This window comes from Bicyclus anynana, chromosome 14, assembly GCF_947172395.1.
Source record: "Bicyclus anynana chromosome 14, ilBicAnyn1.1, whole genome shotgun sequence".
Lineage (NCBI taxonomy): Eukaryota > Metazoa > Arthropoda > Insecta > Lepidoptera > Nymphalidae > Bicyclus > Bicyclus anynana.
The window spans coordinates 3493732-3512028 of NC_069096.1; the positions used below are offsets into that span (position 1 = coordinate 3493732).

The 18297-nt window shown below is 36.7% G+C and overlaps 2 protein-coding genes across 3 annotated transcripts in view; both read left to right on the forward strand.

Annotated features, from left to right (window-relative positions):
• The window catches only part of LOC112047258 (hemicentin-1), a 95265-nt gene extending 80565 nt beyond the window's left edge, over positions 1–14700 (forward strand). Inside the window, exons 6-15 of one of the 2 annotated variants that reach the window (XM_052885358.1) lie at positions 1717–1911; positions 2920–2991; positions 3659–3779; positions 4647–4790; positions 5941–6125; positions 7163–7318; positions 8203–8319; positions 9307–9340; positions 9809–9971; positions 13372–14700. In XM_052885358.1, coding sequence (XP_052741318.1) covers positions 1717–1911; positions 2920–2991; positions 3659–3779; positions 4647–4790; positions 5941–6125; positions 7163–7318; positions 8203–8319; positions 9307–9340; positions 9809–9962 — 1178 coding nt within the window. In that variant the 3' untranslated portion in view covers positions 9963–9971; positions 13372–14700. The remainder of the gene's footprint in view (positions 1–1716; positions 1912–2919; positions 2992–3658; positions 3780–4646; positions 4791–5940; positions 6126–7162; positions 7319–8202; positions 8320–9306; positions 9341–9808; positions 9972–13371) is intronic. The other variant, XM_052885359.1, reaches the window with a different exon arrangement.
• A 295-nt stretch (positions 14701–14995) lies between these two features.
• LOC112047260 (G-protein coupled receptor Mth2) overlaps positions 14996–18297 on the forward strand; it is a 47777-nt gene continuing 44475 nt past the window's right edge. The window contains exon 1 of the transcript XR_008251436.1: positions 14996–15245. The gene's annotated coding sequence lies outside the window, so the exon portion shown is untranslated. The remainder of the gene's footprint in view (positions 15246–18297) is intronic.

Sequence of the window (18297 nt, forward strand, 5' to 3'; positions counted from 1 at the left end):
AGTCTTGTAAATAACTACCTACCTACCCACTAATCGTTTGCGTGCTAGAGTGTACGAGCAAACGCTATTTCAAGTCTAGCGTTTCTGTTATCTTCTCTAGTTTCACATTCACAGACAGTTTTATTTGAGTTTTCATATTATAGTTCTTTAATTATGTTCCTGTTTCAGTGTAACAAACTTAAATTTGTACGGCGCGCAGTGATACACTTTCATGCAAAGCCTTAATAGTCTTGTTTCTACAACCTTTTTAACTGAAAATGGTCGCACATTTTAATTATTAAATAGATACAATAAATACAACACACATTGATTATTCATACCTAATATATAGAAATACATCATACTCTCGGTTTAACTCAAAAAAAACCTCGAACAACTTGAATCTATACTATAATATCGTAAAAAAAAAATAAAGATTGTGTGTTTCTTTTAAAGTATAAAGCCACGTTATTTGTAAATGTCATAAGCATAACATTACGCTACGCTCAATAGGAGCGGAGCATCAGTGAAAAGTGTAGCAAAAACGGGAAAATTAATTTCCTTCTGAGAGTTTTCGTTGCATGCGCTCATCAGCTGTTGCAAAAGTTATGTATGACAGAATTGTTAACCTTATAAGGTCTTAAAAATGTCTGTGACTGCGTATGGATAACTCACTAAGTATAATATTTTTTATGGTCATAAAATTTGTTCTAAAATGGCGTATTATTTGTTAAAGCTCTTTTTAAAAATATAAAAATTTGAGCTATCACGGGACGCCTGGCAGATGGGAAACATCGACGTTATTTTGTAAAAGTTAAACAACACTGTATACACTACGGAGTATACACTATAGGTATCCGAGTTCAGTGTAGCTAGAGAGATGGCTTATCGCCGGATCGAGTGGGAGAGAATCACACAGTCGATTGAGCATGGCGACGCGTCGCCACACCGTACACACTACTGCATAATATAGACGCGTCGCCACGCCAGAAACCGGTTTGACGTGCGGCTATATATGTTTCACATCAATTATTATCTTTATCCAAATAAGCACAATAATCGTCACAGGTATTTAATTTTGAACAAGATTGCCCTCGACATCATTTGCTTTTAATGAATTTATCACACTTTTAAAATGGAAGCAATCAAAAGTCGGCTATTATGGGCATATATTTCGTTAACTACGTAACGTTTCGTTAACTACGTAACATGGGAACGTTTCGTTACTAAGAAGTTTTTTTGTTCAGTGACAATGTAGTTGTAGTTTATCTAGGACAGTGATTCCCAAAGTGGTCTATATCGACTCCTAGAGGTCTGTGACAAACTGCAAGGGGTCTATGTCAGCGAAAAAAAAATTCGGGGTCCATTAAATAAAAATGGTTTCCACGATAGTGGATCATAACACACTGATAGTACCTATTTTTTACATCATATTATCTTATAATATCAAAACATATACATTATTTTAAAAGTAACTATGAAGTAAAAAATATATATATATGTTTATAAAATCGTGTAAGTTGTAGGATACAGAAAATCAATATCAAATAAGTATAACACGGAAAAACATGGCAAGGGGTCTACGCCACAAAAAAAGTTTGCGAAACTCTGATCTAGGGTATAAGCCTACTGAGTTAGAGAGATCTTTAAAATGAAAATTATAATGAGTTGTGGTTCTTTTTTTTATGGGCACATTACCTATTTTCTATCTGGCTATAAAGATAGTTTTTTTTCCAGTTCCCCCAGAAGTTACCATCGTTGGAACCGATATCAATAATCTGCAAAGACTGGAAGAAGGCTCCAGCTCGTTGACCCTGGAGTGTAAAGCGGAGGGCAACCCGAGCCCTTACGTCTGGTGGACGAAGAACGGCCAAGTCATCGCGACCACCGGACCTCTGCTCATCAGAGCTCCTGTGTCAAGGAATGATTCAGGTATCGTTCACTCCTAAATCTTGTCTAGATAAGAAAAAGGCTCCAGTGTATATTTTTTTTACAAGAATATTTGGCATAATATACAGGATGCTCGGGATTTCCCATAATTTCAAGGAATCGACGAGTCCACTTATAGGAGCCGAACTGCATAACTAATATTTTTTTGACTAAAAAATAAAAACTTTTTATGTTTTCATACAAAATAATTCAAACAACTCCGACTATCCATGTAAGACACTCCTTTATCTACCTTTGCATTTTAAAATACGTCATAATTATAAGGATGCGTATTTTTAGATCTATAAACAAAAGAAATATTATTTACCCCAAAAATATTAATTTTAGAACACATGTTCCTTGAACATTTTTATTTTTTAGTTATTTTTCGGTATAGAATATAGCCCCAGAGTTATGGGGAATACTCCTGAGCACCCTGTTTACCTGTCAGCTTTTAGATTTCACCTTTTTTAATACAAATTAATCATGTTTTTAAGACCAATTTTCCTGTTCCTCTAAAATTTGGCGACAAAACTGGGTTAGGTGTTGTGTGACTTGTGCCCATTCAGTGGCGTTCACAAGGTTTTTGACTAGGGTAGGCTAGTGCCTACCCTTGGAGATTATTTAGTAATAATCTCCAATATATGTTCGCGACGATTCCTCAGGATAGGCAGTGCATTTTGCATTTATGAAGTGCACGCCACTCTACCCACTGTACGACTATGAGAGGCGGAGATCGAATCCATGTCCCATCATCCATGACCTCTCGGCCTGAGTCTGTCACCTTTATGCCTAGTTCGCAATACTTTAGTATCTTAGTCGAGTACGAACGTTTTTCATGAGGTGATGAGGTTATTACGACAAAGCAACAAATCGTTACTGTCAATTATTGGATACAATTGAATTGGAAGCTGTATCTAGTAGAGCGGCGCGATTTATTCCATAATAGTTTTTGGTTATTCATATATTCTTTTAGTATTTGAGTTATCTAATTTTATTTGTTATTTTCAGGAATATACGGATGCCAAGCAAGAAATCCCTCAGGAACTTCGGACTCTATTAGAGTTGAAATCGATATTAAATGTAAGTGAAATATTTATGTATCAGTTATATCGGCTATTATAACGGCTCAATAAAGGGTCAAGCCTTTCTCCTTGTAGGGGAGGGAATATAGAGCTTAGACCCACCACACAGCACCGATGCGCGTATAGCGCAGGCTTAGCGGCGAGATAATGATAATGTCTGGGAGCGACGCCCTAATTTGCTCTCGTATGCAGGCGAATGTAACACCACCGAATTTTCAACTCTTGACTAAAAAGATTTTACTATTATTCATTATTATAACAGTTGGTAAGTGGCACAAGTAAGCACCTATACCTCTCTGACTGAGAGCTACTTATTTCTTCCTTTTGCCGTGGACACCCTTGGGCTATAGAGTCACATTTTGGGCAAGGCACAGAATACATATGTACCTAAGTACAAAGCAAAGGATCAGCCTGGCTGGCAAACACAGAAATGCAGCCACTATTCTTAGTATCCTCGGGTAGAAAGAATACCCAAGCGTGCCGTGCTAAATTAATAGCACCCAACCTTCAAGGTTTTTAACCAATTGGAACGTGTACCAAAACCGTTCCAATTCGTCAAAAACCTTGAAGGTTGGATACAATTAACTATCCACGTGGGCATGATTGGCGTAGTTATTATATTTTATTCATATTTTTCTTACTAAGTTTACTTACATCTTTTTCAGATCCTCCTCGAGTCACGTGGGTGGGACCAGACACAGTTGTTGAAGCAAATTTATTTTCTGAAGTCACCTTGGAGTGTAAAGCTGAAGGAAACCCGTCTCCGTCCTACCAATGGTATCACAAGTAAGTTTTTGAAATGATTACTGATGTTTTTGAAAAAAATCAAACAAAAATTCATATATATAAGTTCTTTTGAAGCACTACTGTTAAATCTTAACCTCAGTCCTCAGTAACTCATTCTACGAGTTACGAGTTATTTCATTATACGATTAGGAGTTTCTATATAATATTTAGATAAGCAGATAAAAATATAGGTACATAAACAGCGAGCAAAAAACAGATATTAAAAACAAAACGTGTGCGAATCGGGACGCTAGACAGAAGTGATAAATAACTTAATCAAATTATTAAACAAAGAGTTGCGTTCGGAAATACTTCAAAATAAAACAAAATAAAGCTTTACAGTTTACTAGCTGACGCCGCGCGGTTTTACCCGCGTGGTTCCCGTTTCCGTAGGAATGTGGGGATGATATGATATATATTCTATAGCCTTCCTCGATAAGTGGGCTATCTAACACTGAAAGAATTTTTTAAATCGGACTAGTAGTTCCTTAGATTAGCGCGTTCAATCAAACAAACAAACAAACTCTTCAGCTTTATAATATTAGTATAGATATTCAATGGAGAATGGTCGGAGAGGCGTGAAGAACATTTGGACAGCAACAACATAGAAACTGTTACAATAGTCTGTGGTCGTAAAATGAATCCGAAGTTTGCTCTGTTAAGTGCTGGCGCCGTAAAGCGTTACGTTACCAAGTGATTTACCCACCCATAAGAAGTACTAGAGAGGAAATTCATGCAGCGGTGAGCCGAATGTGGGTTGTTAATGTAAGAAGTATTCATTTCAAAAGATTTCAACGAATTGAGAACCTCCTTTTTTGAAGTCGGTTCAATAATAGGCCATTATTTTAATATGTAATTTCTTTCCAGTCCCAATCTGTCAGCGTTGAACGGGCACCTGGAAGATGGCTACGCAATATCCTCCACCCCTCAGCTGTTGCTGCACAACGTGTCCTACACTCAGCATGGGAGGTACACTTGCATCGCAACAAACCACATCGGACTACAGGAAAAGTAAGGCACCGATATTTTATCATTTCATGGACACAGATACCAGAGAGAAAAGCATGGCAGAGAGAAAAACTCTAAGCAGAGCCCTAGACTGTAGTTTCGTAGGTAGGTATTAGGACCTGGTAGTCACAGGTTCTTCAGGTCTTCGAACAGTGCGTGTTACCAGTAATGACCTACAGATCTGAGTTTTGGTCGCTAACTATGAACCTTAAAGAAGGCTCAAAGTCACTTATCGGACGATGAATGAGCTAGACTTGGAGGTTCTATGCGTGATAGTATCAGAAATTAGGATATCCGCAGACGAACCAAAGTCACCGACATAGCTCAACGAGTCGCGGAGTTGAAGTGACAATGGGCAGGGCACATAGTTCAAAGAGCCGATGGACGTTGGAGACCCAAGATGATGGAATAGCGACCCCGCAACGGAAAGAGCAGTGTTGTCAGTCTGCAGATTTCATTCCCTTTTTAACCTCATTATAATTGATCTAACTTTCATTAATTAATTAATGTTGAATGTAATACGAACAATGACAGATTGTATTATATATGTCCGTTTCCAAACTTTCAGGGTTCACGTTGGGTCATTGGGATTAACACGAAAATTAAAAAAAAAATCAGTATGTTTCAGATCACGCGACTGAAGTACCTAAAACTCCTTTAGCTCTCCCTTTCGACTTCCGTTCGCCACCTCCGGTTTACAACTCAGTCCCCAAGATAAGCGTCGATAAAGAAGTTTTACGTTGAAAAAAAGTTGTTTCCATAACTAACTAAAAATGGCTATGTAAATAGTCTGTACGCCGTAGAAGTAGGTGCGAGAGGATTACCAGCAAAATCTCTCTATAACTTGCTTAAAGATCTTGGCCTCTCTAGAAGTGCAGCTAGTTCTATATTATAACGAGTATCCAAAGCTGCTCTAATAGGATCTTACCAAGTTTGTATAGGTAGGGAGAACATTACGAGCAGAGAAGGGGAGTGTTGATCGATCGTCAAGGAATTCCTTAACCCTACATCCAGTAGTCACAAGTCCTGGACTTTGCTTGGTGTTTTTCTCTCTACCACGCGATGGACCTGGCACCTGCACGGTGAATCCATGGAATGCTAAGATATTCGTCTCACATAGATGACTATGTTTAACAAATAAACACAATCGCAGGAGTCACCAGTCAGAAGCGATCACTCTGAACGTCCTGGGCCCACCGGTGGGCGAGCCGGCGAGCACGGCGCACGCGTGGAGCGGTGGCGAGGGCCGCGTGCAGGCCGCTGTGTGCGCCGACCCGCCGCCGCGGAGGGCCATCTGGTTCTGGGGCAGCTTGCGGCTCGACGTGCCTTCGCATGTCGGTAAGTATACGTACTCTCCGTACTTTAGATTGCCTTGTCTATTACGCGCATATGCGTACCTTGACTATTATAGCTATTATATCCAATCTACAAATTTAACTACTCAAAACTATAGTACCTAAATCCATTAAAATAAAACACTCAGAAGACTACTCAAGGCTATTCGACTACTGTAAAATATTGCCGGTGCTGAATAAAGTAGTCGTCGCAATCCTCAAAGAAGAGTTTGACTTCATACAAAATGTAAAGAAAAATGAGCGTATTGGCGGACTCCGCAAACTCCATAACAATAAAAAGTTTATAGTGCCCAGAAAAAACAATTATTATGGTAAGCGCACCAAAGACTATATGGTGCCACATATATTGAACAATTTGCCAGGACTGGATACTAGCAAATTGTTCAATATTAACTTAACCAAAAAAAAAAATTGGTAGAATATGTAAAGGGTGCATCTCGAACGGGAGGGGAGGGTTCGCAGATGCACTTCGCTAGGGGACATACTTAGGCATTATAAAATATGGTGCCTAATTGTGTCCCTTATGTGTAGGTAAATTTATTTTATATAACAAATTAACATAATTGTGCACTCGCCGTCCAAAAACGTTAAGTTTATGAGGATGGCTTTTTATGTATCCTCAGACCTTCAGATAAAAGGACCTGTGTCGCACTCATAGTCACGAACAAAATTGTCTGTCATTTTCTGAAGAAAACGAGCATAGATTTGGTGTATGTCTTATACTACACTAGAAGTTTTTGCCCGTTTTTTAAACAATTCAACTACACAAAAAGGTATTTTTACGGAGCTCTTTAACCGACGAACACGATTACAACTATTGAACTCCGATTCTATAGAGACAGTTTTTATAATCGCATTAGATCGTTGATCATATACTTTGACAGAAAAGTAACGTCTAGCGAGGCAGGTCCTATACAATAATTGGTCTGAGTATGTATCTAATTATATAACACTTGTATTTTGTACAATAAAATAAATAAAAAAAAAAAAAGCTATCGGCTAATCCAGGAGTGTTCGCAGGTCGTTACAAATCACTGGAGCCGACCAACATCAACGGCTGCTACCGCTACTCGCTCGTCATCAGCGGCACCAGTGTGACGGACGCGCGCGAGTACGTGCTCCAGGTGGAGAACGAGCGCGGCTTCTCCACGCACTCCGTCTCTCTCACTGTCCATGGTAACTATCGGACTATCAACAAAAACTAAAGGGAATCTGCTTGTACTCTCTCCTATGTAGGTATTAGGTATTTAAAACTTTTTAGTGTTGAACTTAAAATTGAAGAAATCTCACTTGCTGTTCTGATCTAACTCGTTGTTGGTTTATTTATCTCCAAGTAATTTGTAGATATTTTTAAAATTGTAAAATTATCTAAATGTCTATTATTACACTTTCCATGTTGATGTTGTTTTTGTCAATTTAACTGTTTATCTTATGATTCAGCGTAAATATTTTTTGTAATTCAAGTGACAGGAACAAATTTTAATAAGTAACGATTTTTACATAATCAACCCCTTGCGGAACAAAAATAGCAATGAATAATGTATTTTTAAATGTTATAGGCAATTTCAAACTTCTGCCTTACCTACTGACGAACTAATAGTTAAAATTAAAAAATTTTTTTTTTTACGGGCTTTTGTGTTGAAAAGCCCGTTTAACAAGGAAGGCTAGAAGCTTACATAACATCACGCTACGACCAATAGGAGCAAAGCACCGATCAGAAATGTGGCCAAAACGGGGAAAATAATGTTCGGTCGTCATCGGCTAGTCTTGAGAAAGGTTATTCTCACGAAATCTCGAAAACCGCTTGACGTACAAAGTTGAAATTTGGCAGGGAGCACACATGAGCCACAATTTTTTAACCGACTTCCAAAAAAGAAGAGGTTCGTATCGTATCGTTCAATATGTTATGTTCGGCTGTATGTTTTTTTATGTCCAGCTATATTCCCGTAATTTGTGGACCGATTTCAAAAATCATTAGATCTAGCAAGCAGAAAAATTTAAATAAAGGATCAAATAATTGGCATAACAAATAGATGACCGCTAACAATTTCTTCACACAGAGAATTTTTCGCTAACAGAGACAGCACACGTGGCGCCGCTCATCGCCGCAGCGCTGCTGGTCGCTGCGCTGCTGGTGGTGGTGCTGTGTCTCGTAGTGCGCTGCAGGCGACGAAGAGGTATTTCTTTAGACTATTACAAAGTAGGGTAGTTGACTCATATCAAATTTAATAGAAACAATATTAAATTCGTGTACATGGAATTAGGGTCCAAAATATATCGATATCGATATCGATTAATAAAAGTTAAGGATTTTATAGAAAACTTAATTTATAAAATGTATTTTAATATATTTTTGCAATTTTTCCAAACATCAAAAACGCTGTTTTGTGACGGCACAATGTTACTTGATGTCAATAAACGTCAAACTAATTATTAAGTAATACATTTGTCAAACACTAAACCGTTTGGTTAATGTTTAGTGTTTAAGTGACGCCATTAAATGGATGAAATATAGACCATCATGGCCGATTGCGTTTTGGCTCGTATTGTCAAAAGATATTTAAAATTGAAATGTTCATATCTCCAAAAAATACAATGCTTTTTTCAGTCTAGTAGGGCCCTAATGAACAAATTATGAAAATGTGTCAACTAGCCTATTTTGCCCTTTTTTTACCTTAACCCTTAACCACGTACTTCCGGTCTCAGAGACCGCTACGAAATATACGTGTTGTTTGGCAAATCCTGTTTATGTACCTTTTCTATACATCAAACTGTATTTGTGGGTGCGTTTCGCTTTGTTGAACAAAAATTACATCCGCGGTCTCTGAGACCAGTGGTATACTAAGAGTTAAGGCGCGTTTACTCTTACGAGCCGAGCGCGAAATGTTGTGATGCGACTCATTCTCGACTGCTCTTTACAATATATTGTCGGTATTTTTGTCAAACAAATCAATTACAAAGGCATTCGCGTAACGTAGGCAGTCCATTCGTGGGCATGTTTAGTGACAGATGCTTTGCTCATCATGGAGACGTGGTTAGAAGTAGTAGGTAGTTTTTTTTTCAGTTGATTGAATTGTATCAAAATGGTATATGTTACATTAGTATGTAATTTCTGACCTTTGAGAAAATGTTGCTATAAGTACTTATTTTACTTTTCTTTACAGAAAGCGTCGAGTACAAAACTGATGATTTAGATAGGTAAGTTTAAAATATTTTGCTTTGTTAAAATACTTAAAATACTATTTCTCTTTCTTATTCCCTTTTAAGAACTCTTTTAAGATGGTACACCTTTCAACTTAACGTATCGGGATGAGGTTCCAAATATCGTCTTAAAAGAGGTCCTGCAGTGGGCCATTAAAAATAGGCTAATTAAAAAATAACTAATGATGGGTAATTGTAAAGAATAGTCGAAATATCTTTTAAATATTCTATTTCTCTCCAATTAATCTTGAAGACTGTGTGTACGATCTTAATCGAATGGGGGAAACCTTTAAACGCAGGCTCTCAACAGCACAAAGGGTGCATTTGATCCCCGCCCCGCTATTCTCGTCCGAATACAGTCTTTCCCGACTAGTTGGAATGGAATAATCATTAAAAAAAATTAAAAAAAAACCGTGGAGCTATTGAGTGTTACAAAGAAATTATTGAGGATTATTCATCGAACAGCGAGAAGACAGTGCTGCCGGCGGACGCGGTGTACTCTTCGCAATCGCAGGCCGGCACGGGCGCGCGCGCAGCTGCTCCGGGCGCGCGCTACTCGCCCGGCGCGCTGCAGGTGCGGCGCGCGCCCGTCGTGCTGCAGCCCCCCACCACCGTGTGAACTGCACAGGTGTGGCCGCACACACGCTTACTAACATATTCACTTGAGGTGCAAGCACACAGACAGGGTTCAGCGCGATGTTTTTCCATTAGACCAAAGCGCCGATAGCTGGTGCGCGGTGCTATGAAGTTACGAGTACACGTCACGACTGATACACTCAAGCAGACACCTTCATCGCGAACGGCCCTTTAAGACGAGGTCCAAGTCTCACAGGAGACGTCATTATGCCTATATAGCCTCGCTTGACGAGTAATGTTAACTTACAAAGAAATTAGAAATGAAGGTAGAAGACGCATGTCATTTCATAACTTATTTATTTTAAATTATGTATGGTTTATTTATAAAATGTTCTTGAAAATATTTTAACTATATCTAATTGGTTTAAGCTTATTTACCAAATTTACTTTTATTAATTTAAGGACAAGTTAATTATAATTGTTATTAGGTGTGAAATGACTAGTGATTTATACTCTTATTTTTAATTTGTTTGTTGGTAAACAGTACTCATCAAGAAAGGCTGTACTGTCGAACTACTTTAGTATTTTAGTCAAGTACGAACAATTTTTGGATTTGCCGCCCAAAGCCGTTAGTACTCGACTAAAATACTAAAGTAGTTCGAACTAGGACTTAGAGTGTCGTCCCACCCATCTCAGGCGATGCTTCTGAAACCCTCAGTGACGACGCTGAGGTCCAGAAGCCTACGTCACCTTCAAAATCGTAAAAGATAATGTAGTTACACACACATTATAGAACGTTGAACTCTTTCTGTGTGCGCGGGATTTTGAATCCGATGGCTGCTGAAGAATGTGTTTCTGACAGGTCAGCGATATAACTTTAGCGGCGTTGAATTTATTGATTAAATACCATTAATTGATTATAGAACACAGTTAAAACTTACTGTGCTGTTCCAAGGTTAACAGTTTCTTTGATTATATTGATGCCTAGAAAGAGTTTAGAAACGTGTTCTTACAGCGGCTGGTCTGTATTTATTAACTTACAAAAACGCTAAACATCTAGTCCGCTGTGAAGTTGCCATGTGCTCAACTCGCAGATATTATCCTGCTGGGATATTTTTTCATTGCCAACTATACACTTACTGGAAATTTGGCGGATTGTGTGCCTACCTAACTAACTTTAATAGTTATGAGACTTGCTATTACAATCAATCAATCGCATACAGCTTTCCCCAACCAAAAGACCCGTCAGACGCAATATGATAACTTGAACAGGAAGGTTCCAGTCATTTTTGGTATGAAATGATATGTCAAAATGAAATATAATGATTTCAAACTTATTTCGTGATTGTTTGACATAACTGGCAGTTACCTTTTTTTATTTTTTTTTATTTTTCTTTTTTTCTGGGCCTTTTCCACACTTGGCCACTGAGGTTTGGCCGTTGTAACTTGTACGTAGGTACGTTAGGCAGTTACCTTAATATTGGACTGAACTTCGTAGCGCTCGTATCCTTTCCACAGACCGTCACTGTATATCATAATTTAATAGTGCCTGGAGCCATTGTTATTTCAAACAGCAATTTCAAACGGGAAGGTCGGTGAAGGTACTTCAAACTAGCTAATGTTGAACCAGGTTGTCGAACTATGTAAATAGTGAGCGAGCCGTATAAGTTCCAATAGCAAAAGCGAATATAGCCTTAATAAATAAAGCTGTACCGCGTTACTCTATGTATTATACAGTAGAACCCGCTTAAGACGATCACGCTTAAAACGATTTCTCGCATAATACGTCATTTTACGCCAGTCCCTACAACTTGAGACACGTTTTCATACATTTCCTAACACTTAATACGATTCGTCATCCCGTTTAATACGCCTACTTGTCCCACACGTGTAAGTCTAAATGCGACAAAGTTACAACATATAGATCAGGACATCATAAAGGTCCAGGACACAAGGACACAGGATCAACAAGGTTGCAGGACAAGACTATAAGACAAGATGATATCTTAAAGAACTGAAATAACCTGACAGCAAACGACCCTTGACAAGATGCGATTCTAATGTCTAAACTGAAAATTTTGAAGACGCACTGCAAAAGTAAATTTAATTGAAAACTTCGTAATTGCTAATGCATCAAAATATAATTAAAGTAATCATTTATTCTGGTATGACAAAAAGGTCATACCAGAATAAATGATTACTTTAAGTAGCAAAATTAGGTAGTCTTTACACCAAATACACGAATTTTTAGAACTATGTATGTGTACATTAGTCGTTATATTTTTCAATAGCCCCCACCCATATCCCGTATTTCCCGTCTAAGACGCGTTTTTAGTTGGGTCTCTGCGAAATCGTATTAAACGGGATCTACTGTATGTAGTTGTCATGTTTTATTTAGACGTTGGGAATGTCTAATTTTACAAAAGCTAAAAAAAACCTTAATTTATTTGTCTTGCAAATATTTTTTAAAACCTGAATTATGCCTTATTAATTAAATTCAGTACTGTCAGCACCACAAAATAATGTATGACGCAAAAATTTACAACACAATGTTTCGTTTTAATCCTTCATTTGCATGATTAATGATTAATTAATTAGAATTTATAACATAGTACAAAATGGGAATCCATTATTAATATATTTAACATTTGTATCCCATCCTTTATAATATCATATACAACTGGTATCACAAGCGTTTATTCACCTGTCACCATGATTCACAGCAAAGCGACGTTTCATTACAGTAAGTGCGAGCCAGCGTATAAATCAACAGGGCTTTTTAAGAAATTAACAGAGCTATTGTAATTGTTGTGGACATTTATATTTCATATTAGCCGACGCCCGCGGTTTTACCCGTGTAGATCCCGTTCCCGGGGGAATACAGGGATAAAATATAACCTATGACACTCACAAATAACGTGGCTTTCTAGTGGTAAAGGAATTTTCAAAATTGGTACTGTAGCTCTAGAGATTACCCTACAGCACACAAACTTAACTCTTTATCTTACTAGCTGACGCCGCGCGGTTTCACCCGCGTGGTTCCCGTTTCCGTAGGAATATGGGGATAATATATAGCCTATAGCCTTCCTCGATAAATAGGCTATATAACACAGAAAGATTTTTTCAAATTGGACCAGTAGTTCGTGAGATTAACGCGTTCAATCAAACAAACAAACTCTTTAGCTTTATATATTAGTATAGATTATCTATACCTACTAATATTTTAAAGAGGTAAAGTTATTAAGTATTTTCTCATGGCTCACGGTAACGGGAACTACGCATAATTTAGGTTACAAGTCTAAACTATTGCAGTTTAACCTAATTCATGTTTATTTTCTTATAACTGGATATACTGTTTACTGGTTTGCACTTTTTGTTAAATATTTATTAAATAATAAACTTGCTTCTAATTTACTAATTTGTACTAAATAATTCCTTGTTTGTTCTGTTAGGCTGCTTTGTCGGCGTTGGAACAAGAAGCCAAAGAAAATGTGTATGCGGTCCTTGATCCGCATATTCAGTACGAGTTAACTATAAATAAGCACGGAGAACCGCCTAAGTACTTTTCGCTATCCAAGCCTCTAACTAACCAAAGAACGCACGCTTTTGATCCACAAAATATAAATTTTAATGAAAATAATAACAATTGCCATGGTAACGATGGCAGATTTCCGAATCAACTTGATTCAAAAGTCAGAAGATCTAACAGAAGTTGCAAAAGTAATGGCAAAAATCAACAAAGTTATTTCTGCAAAAGCAATCAAGACGTAAAATATTCAGTAAACCCTTATTTTGGAATGGTTAGAGCATCTAAAAATAGTAATGTGTTCAAAGCACAAAATGTTAGAGATAGTACTCGTGTTAGTTTTAATGACCAAAGCAGGATGTATGAGAGAAATAATTCTGATAGAAAGATTGTTGAAAAACGTGATGGGGAAAGTATTTATAATAAGAACGATATTAAGAGAGCATCAAATGGAAAAAAAAGTAAGACTGTTGCTATACAAAAGGGAACGGTACAGGAAAATGATAAAGAATGCTCCTTCGAAGAAGTGAAGGAGGAAAAAATTCAAGACGAAAATGATACGATGCCCCGACCCGGAAAAGTTAAAGAACTCGCTTCTAGATTTAATAGGAACAGTGCAGAAAATTATAGACAATCGGTGATTGTGAATGTTGAAAGACCAAAGACTTTAGAAAGTTTCGACCAAGCTTATCTCAATCATGTTTTTCCAGACGCTATAGAAATTTAATAATTTGATGTGCATTGAACTAATTGATCTCTTGGTGTTTTAATATGAATGTCATGATAAGTGGATGTCTGTTTAGAAACTCTTATTGGGAAATTTATGATAATATTTGATAGGGAAATCATCCCCTTTACCACGTTAATTATTGTATGTCTGATAGTATATTGTCAATCATGGCCATATTATTGATGTATATTTACAGTAGTTTCTATTTTATTCTTAAGAGCATTACCATGACGTACCTATCTCAACCCTGCACAAACTGCTTTCATTAATATATAATAAAATAAATGTATTTCATACTTCTTATCGTTTTGAGTTACTCATGATTATTGTTTTCATAAATAAATTCTACTATAGGAATTTATGCATTTATTTGTTTCAAATCGAAGGTCTTATCTTATATATTTTCTTTTCAATAGTTTTATAAATTCGTTATTGTTAATTAATTACCTACTCTAATGTAAATAGACTCTTTTTCAAATGTTTTGTATTATTAAATGTTAACAGTATTAAATTAGTGATTACGAAGGTATCTTTTATTTTACCACGAAACGTCATTTAATATGATGCTCCCTAGTGTATGACTTGCAACACGGGTTTCATTACTTTAATTATATTTTGTGCAGTAAAAGTTTTCATAAAAGGATTATTTTTCAAGTCCTTTTTCAGTTCGGTTATGGATTTGAACCCGACAAGCACAAACCAGCCTTTAACTAGAGTTTTGTTCAAATATGAGTAGTACGTTTTTTATAATGTTTTTAATTGTACTTTATTTAAGTAGTATAAATGCACTAAATACGAGTTCAGTCCTTACTAAAATACCTATAAAAGACAATGCAATTTCATGCCATGGTATTAAGTGTCTAAGTAAATGTTGTCCTTTAAATATGGTTTATTATCAAAATATAAAAAGTCATGGTTGCATTTCTTCTGAAAAAGATATTAAAGAGCAGAATATTCACCGATTCAATTATGTTTCTGGTACTGTTAATTTAATTAAACATTTTAAAGTGCTAGTAGGCATCCCTTGCAGAAAGAAATACAGGCAGACAAGTCCGTTCTACCTGCAGGAGGTAAGTGTATATTAATTCTTACATAGTCAGCAACATTTTTAAGCAATTTCTTGGTAATCAGACTCTACGTTCGTTCCTAATCCGATAATTTCATTCCGAACTGATCCATAATGAAAAACTTTCTGCTTTCTTTTGTGAAAACGTACTTTCATAAAGAAGTTTATGATAGTAGGTACGTTGATTATGATGATTTAATGAGGCTTCTACAAATGTCGATCCTTTTTAGTCAAAATGTTAATTTAATTAACTAAATTAAAGATCGTGTACATAAATAACAAAGAGTAATGTGTTCACTTTGTTAATTTGTAGAAAATTCCTCAGTAGATAGCTGTCGGATTAGAGCTCCCCGAGGAAATTATTTTGGCTATTTCACCCTGAAATTGAATAGCAACCACTTAATTGTAAATTGCGTGGTAAATTCCATGAATTGTACGAATTAGTACTTTTCGGTCAAAGTTGTAAATTATTGATATTATTAAATGGTAAATTATAATTTTAAATATTTCCAATTGTATCAAGAACTGTATAACTGTAGGCTTCTGTCACAATTACTTGCATTAAGCTTAACTTACTCGTACTTCAATTATTTAGTGAATAATTTATTTATTTTGCTATTGGCCGCGACAAAACCAAGTGACAATGACAGCCACGTGGCGCAATGCGTGATGACCCTGCTTTCTGCATCTAAGGTCTTTTTTCTCATTCTTTTTTCAATTTCCATAAATCACAACACTCAAAAATACAAAGACATAACAAAAATAATTACTAAGCACCTACCAAAGACAATCAATATTAACCCATATTCGGCTCACTGCTGAGCTCAAGTCTCCTCTCAGAATGAGAGGGATTAGGCCAATAGTCCATCACGCTGGCCCAATGCAGATTGGCAGACTTCACACACGCAGAGAATTAAGAAAGCTCTCACGATGTTTTTCCTTCACAGTTTAAGACACGTGATATTAAATTTCATAAAATGCACCCTACTGAAAAGTTAGAAATGCGTGCCCCGGACCGGTATCGACCCCTCGCCCTACGGAATCGGAGCCAGAGGTCATATCCACTGGGCTATCACGGCTCTCACTAGGCTATCACGGCTCTCACTGGGCTATCACAGCTCTCCAAAGACAATACTCAATATGAAATACAACCGACTTCAAAATCATAAAAATGTTTCTACTAAACTAAAAAGCGAAAAACAACATCGTATTTGCTACCTTCTGATCAGTATAAAGGCGGTACCAAGTTAGTGATGTATTAATTCAAGCCGTTTAAATCATAAAGACTGGCACGAGAGTTTTTTTACGGACGTTAAAAAAGCGTTCAAATATAGTATGTAGTTAAATGAAGGTCTATTTCCAACGCCCAAAATTGATAATGCTAATGCCGAAAACAGCTGTCGTGTGAACATATACCTACCTACCTACTTGGGAATCTACTGGTCCGATTTGAAAAACTCTTTCAGTATTTGATGGCCGCGTGGCGCAGTGGGTAATGACCCTGCTTTCTGCATCCACGGCTGTGGGTTCGATTCCCATAACTGGAAAATATTTGTGTGATGAGCATGAGTGTTTTACAGTGTCTGTGTTTATTTATACATTATATAAGTATTTATATGTAGTATATAATTGTATAATATTAATATTATAATATCAACTATTTTAGCACCCATAACACAAGCTACTCTGTATGTTTACTTTGGGGCTAGATAGTGATGTGTATTGTTTAAGTATATTATTAGTTAGCCCACTTATCGAGGTAGGCTATAGGATATATATTATCCCCGTATTCGTAGGAAAACGGGAATCACGCGGGTGAAACCGCGCGCGGCGTCAGCTAGTGCATTTGTTATATTTGAACGTTTTTTTAACAACCGTTAAAACTTATTGAATCCGCTTTTATATACTTCGTGTGCATACCTACGTTTTTTATTTTGATTTTACTACCGGGTCATAGTTTGGGTATTCCCTAAAATTAGTCATTCTACCACAGAATGAACATTACCTCAACCACTCAAAGGTCAAATCTAAGCGACTGCCGATGTCGGTCTGACAAGCTATTTACATAAACGTGAGATGCAAAAGTCTATACTATGTTACCAAGTACCTAGCCCCTAGAGATTTATGAACTGAGTAAATTATAATACATAATAGAATAGAGACCGAATACATTTTACCTCCTCGGTCTAGTAGGTAGTTATGTTATTTAGCTATGGATCATACCTACTTACTGGTTAATTTTTAAAAAGGGTCAAAGGGTTTATGTAATGATTGATATTTATACGTGCGTTCATAAATTCATTTTGTGTAAATTAAAGTTTCTATTTCTACGATTTACTCTACATAGATATAGGCTAACTAATTGTGATGCAAAAACTGCCTGGTTTTGGCTGTTAATTGGAAACAATCAATTGAAAAATTTGTTGTGAAAAATCTAATTTAAAAAAAAAGTTCGCGGGTATCAGTTGATTAATTATATCATATTAATAATTAGATTAAAACTAAGAATTAACATTATAATAAAATATTTATAATAACAAATAACCATCCAATTAACCATTTAATGGTTCACCCATGGGCAAATACGCTGGCGAGTGTCTACGAGTTGGTATCACCCCTCTGTATGGCAAAGCTTACCCTTTGGGCCAAATAAGCGCCAGCTCTTGGGTCACCTGACGCATAGATCAATTTCTCAGACATAGACTTAAAAAATTTTTTTGGCATCAGATGACCATGGATCTAAAGACTCAAAGGCAAGAATCGCAAATACATAGTCATGAGATATAACCGAAGACCGAATCTCGGATGACCAAATTGATCCACGCAACGCACCGGGAAGATATGAGGCTCGTAAACTTTGACTCTCAAACGAAAAAGAGATGAGACGATATGAGAAATGTAAAAGAACTTCAATCGCACTGATTGAGTGAACTGATTTTTATGACGTAAATGTATTTTATCTTCGCGTGAACTTAATTATATGGTCGTTCGTTTTATTAGATCGTCATCAACCCATATTCGACTCACTGCTGAGCACGAGTCTCCTCACAGAATGA